We start from the raw sequence: 2,644 nt of genomic DNA, 5'->3' as shown, positions 1-2,644 counted from the left end.
CTAGAACTATGCCAGGAAATACTTCCTTTTTTTTTATTATTCTTGCAAATCAGCTGACCATACTGCATAAAATCTAATTATTCACACAGAAGCACCAAGCTCTGACGTTCTTATCTTGCAAAACACAGGATGTTGCATGACGTATGTAAGATTTGAGGCTTTTCCAACTAAACCTGTGCTTATGAAAAAGAATTATTTGTAAGGTACACCTGGGAAACCTGCGCAGAGCCTACCCCACCTTTCTCTTCACCAATACCTGGTGACCTAATCACCCCCCTCAAGTTCTCTGCTATGGCTCAAACACTTAGATTCAGGAATAATTATTTAGATTACTGCTGTATGATGCCATTAGCTATCCAAACCACTGCTAGTTTGGGAAAGAGAGTTGAATATTTGTGATGTAGAACATTAGTGACTTACCACTCGAGAACGAGAATGATCTCGGTGCTGGTTTCATAGACTTCATGCAGTGTCACCACAAAGGGGTTTGCCTTGGCCAGCTCCAGCACAGCAATCTCATTTAAGATGTCCATGCGGCAGTCTTGGCCCTTCCGTCGCTTTCGCAGGAACTTGGCAGCATACTGCTTCCCTGTCGCCTTCTCAATGCACTTCTTCACAACTGCAAACTTTCCCCTGGGAAACAACAACAACAAAAAGAGCAACAGAGTGTTTAGCCATGAAGAAAAATCACAACCACCTCCCTGTGTTTTTTTTAAATTTATTTATTTATTATTTATTTATTTTTTAATTTGTTTAGACATGGGTCCATTTCCTTTTCAAATTTTTACTGGGTTAAATGTAGGTGACTTAAAATGCATACAATCCACTCAATATTTGACTGTTAAGAAGACATGAGGCATTTTGGAAAGGCAACCCAATTGGCTACAAGTGCAACAGCGAGGGTGCGGTTATGGAAAAGTCCAGAGATAAGGTGCTTATGTGGCATCATTTGAAAAATTTTGACCGTTATTCACCACTGATATGCTGTGCAAAGGAGGCATTCTGTTGATAGATCCCCCTTCTTTCTCCTGTTCCTCTAGCCTTCAGGAGGGTCTGAAGGAGAGCAGATAAGGCTGACACTTTTGGCAAGAGCGGCAGAATAGAGGGCAGGGCTCTGATAAGGGTATTGCGACTTTGTAGGTCAAGCAAAAACAAAGAGCTGTGACAGCTTGGTTGCATAATGTCACTGGTAAAACACAGCATTAAGACTATCTACCGTACGTTTAATTTTAATAAACATTGACTCCCCCCCCCCCCCGAATGTACATTAATAGAGTCATAAAAGGTGCTAAGGGTCAGCTGTGGGCGAGGGCAGGATGTCCGATGTATTCAGAACTGCATTTGGGTCAAACCAACACAATCACCAGCCGTCGCTCCCAGGCTGAAAATGAGGCCTTGTGCACCACTTCCCTTTCTTCACAGCTGACAGCAGCAGGGACAAATGGAATTGTGTTGACACCTCCACCCAGACCCTCAGCCAGAGACTGCTTCTGCATTGACAGTCGTACAAAAGCTGACCAGTCAGCTAAACACAGCAGTCCTGAGACCAAGACCACCCACATGAATGTGACTGAGCAGGCCACACGCTGGGGGGGGATGTCACAGTTTGACAGTCGAGTTAGAACCCAAGCAACATGTAGACAGTCACTGTAATCTTAACATCTACACCTAACTAACATCTCAGTGTTTTCTTAAGCTACACTTTAGACACAACACACACGGCCTGGGGAAAGTGAAAATATGCTAGAAGATAACTAAATAAATGAAGCCATTTTCCTCCCACACAGTATTGCTTAAAGCTGACTGTGCTGCTGACCAAAAAACAGCTACTGTTCTGGATGGAGTCTGGTTGTGTGCTGGCTGCCACCCCATTTCCCAGTCTCGCAGTGTAGTGACGAGTCATTGTTCAGACTGAAAAGGCAAAAGCCATCAGGGGCTTTTCATCCTTAATTAGCCAAGTTCAGAGCTGTGGGCTGGGTGCTACATATTAGAGTGAAAAGAAATGACTAGTGGTTATTGAAAAGGGCAGCCCGTTCAAAGGCTGACAACAGGTCAGAGGTTACTAAACAAGGCCATCTTGTAGCCGGCCATGTTCACCAGGAAGATGAAAAGAATATTTTTGTTATTAAAAAAAAAAGAAATAAAAAAATATCACGCTATAATTTAACATTAAAAAAATATACATTTTTGCTTTTTTGGATTAAAAATACCAACATCTCACTGTTAACACAGAAAGGTCTTAACATACTGACTAATGATGAGAAGTGCTTTCTCAAATAATCAGCAATTGCGGTTATATAGTTCAAACAGTTCTCTTCAGGAACCTGTCTGAAACTCATCTGCTATCAATCACCAAATTTACTGTGACACAAAACATTCCTTTGCGCAAGATGGCGATAATTTGATTAAGAAACTGGTTTCCTGTGCAGTTTGCATTTTGTCTTCCCCAGAGGCTCACTGACTCATGTCTGAAGCGTAATGAAAAATGACAGCTCTTATTTGCCTTTTTCACAGACAGTCTGACACACAACCTGAGTTCCTCTTCCTGCTTTCAGGTTGCCCACAACATATTTTGTGCCCATTTCTGCAGGAAACCATGCAGAGCGTGATAATGAGAAGGCTTTAAAAAAAACAAAAAAAAAAA

At 42.0% G+C, this 2,644-nt stretch overlaps 1 protein-coding gene across 1 annotated transcript in view; it reads right to left on the bottom strand.

Moving 5' to 3' along the window:
• The window catches only part of stk17al (serine/threonine kinase 17a like), a 10,624-nt gene that overhangs the window by 6,274 nt on the left and 1,706 nt on the right, over positions 1–2,644 (bottom strand). Inside the window, exon 2 of the mRNA XM_005726074.1 lies at positions 421–633. Within this exon, the coding sequence (XP_005726131.1) occupies positions 421–633 (213 nt within the window). The remainder of the gene's footprint in view (positions 1–420; positions 634–2,644) is intronic.

The sequence above is a fragment of the Pundamilia nyererei genome, unplaced genomic scaffold (assembly GCF_000239375.1).
Source record: "Pundamilia nyererei isolate P.nyererei 1_Seehausen unplaced genomic scaffold, PunNye1.0 scaffold00018, whole genome shotgun sequence".
NCBI lineage: Eukaryota > Metazoa > Chordata > Actinopteri > Cichliformes > Cichlidae > Pundamilia > Pundamilia nyererei.
The sequence above is the reverse complement of the archived record's forward strand: the minus strand, read 5'-3'. Positions and strand labels throughout refer to the sequence as shown.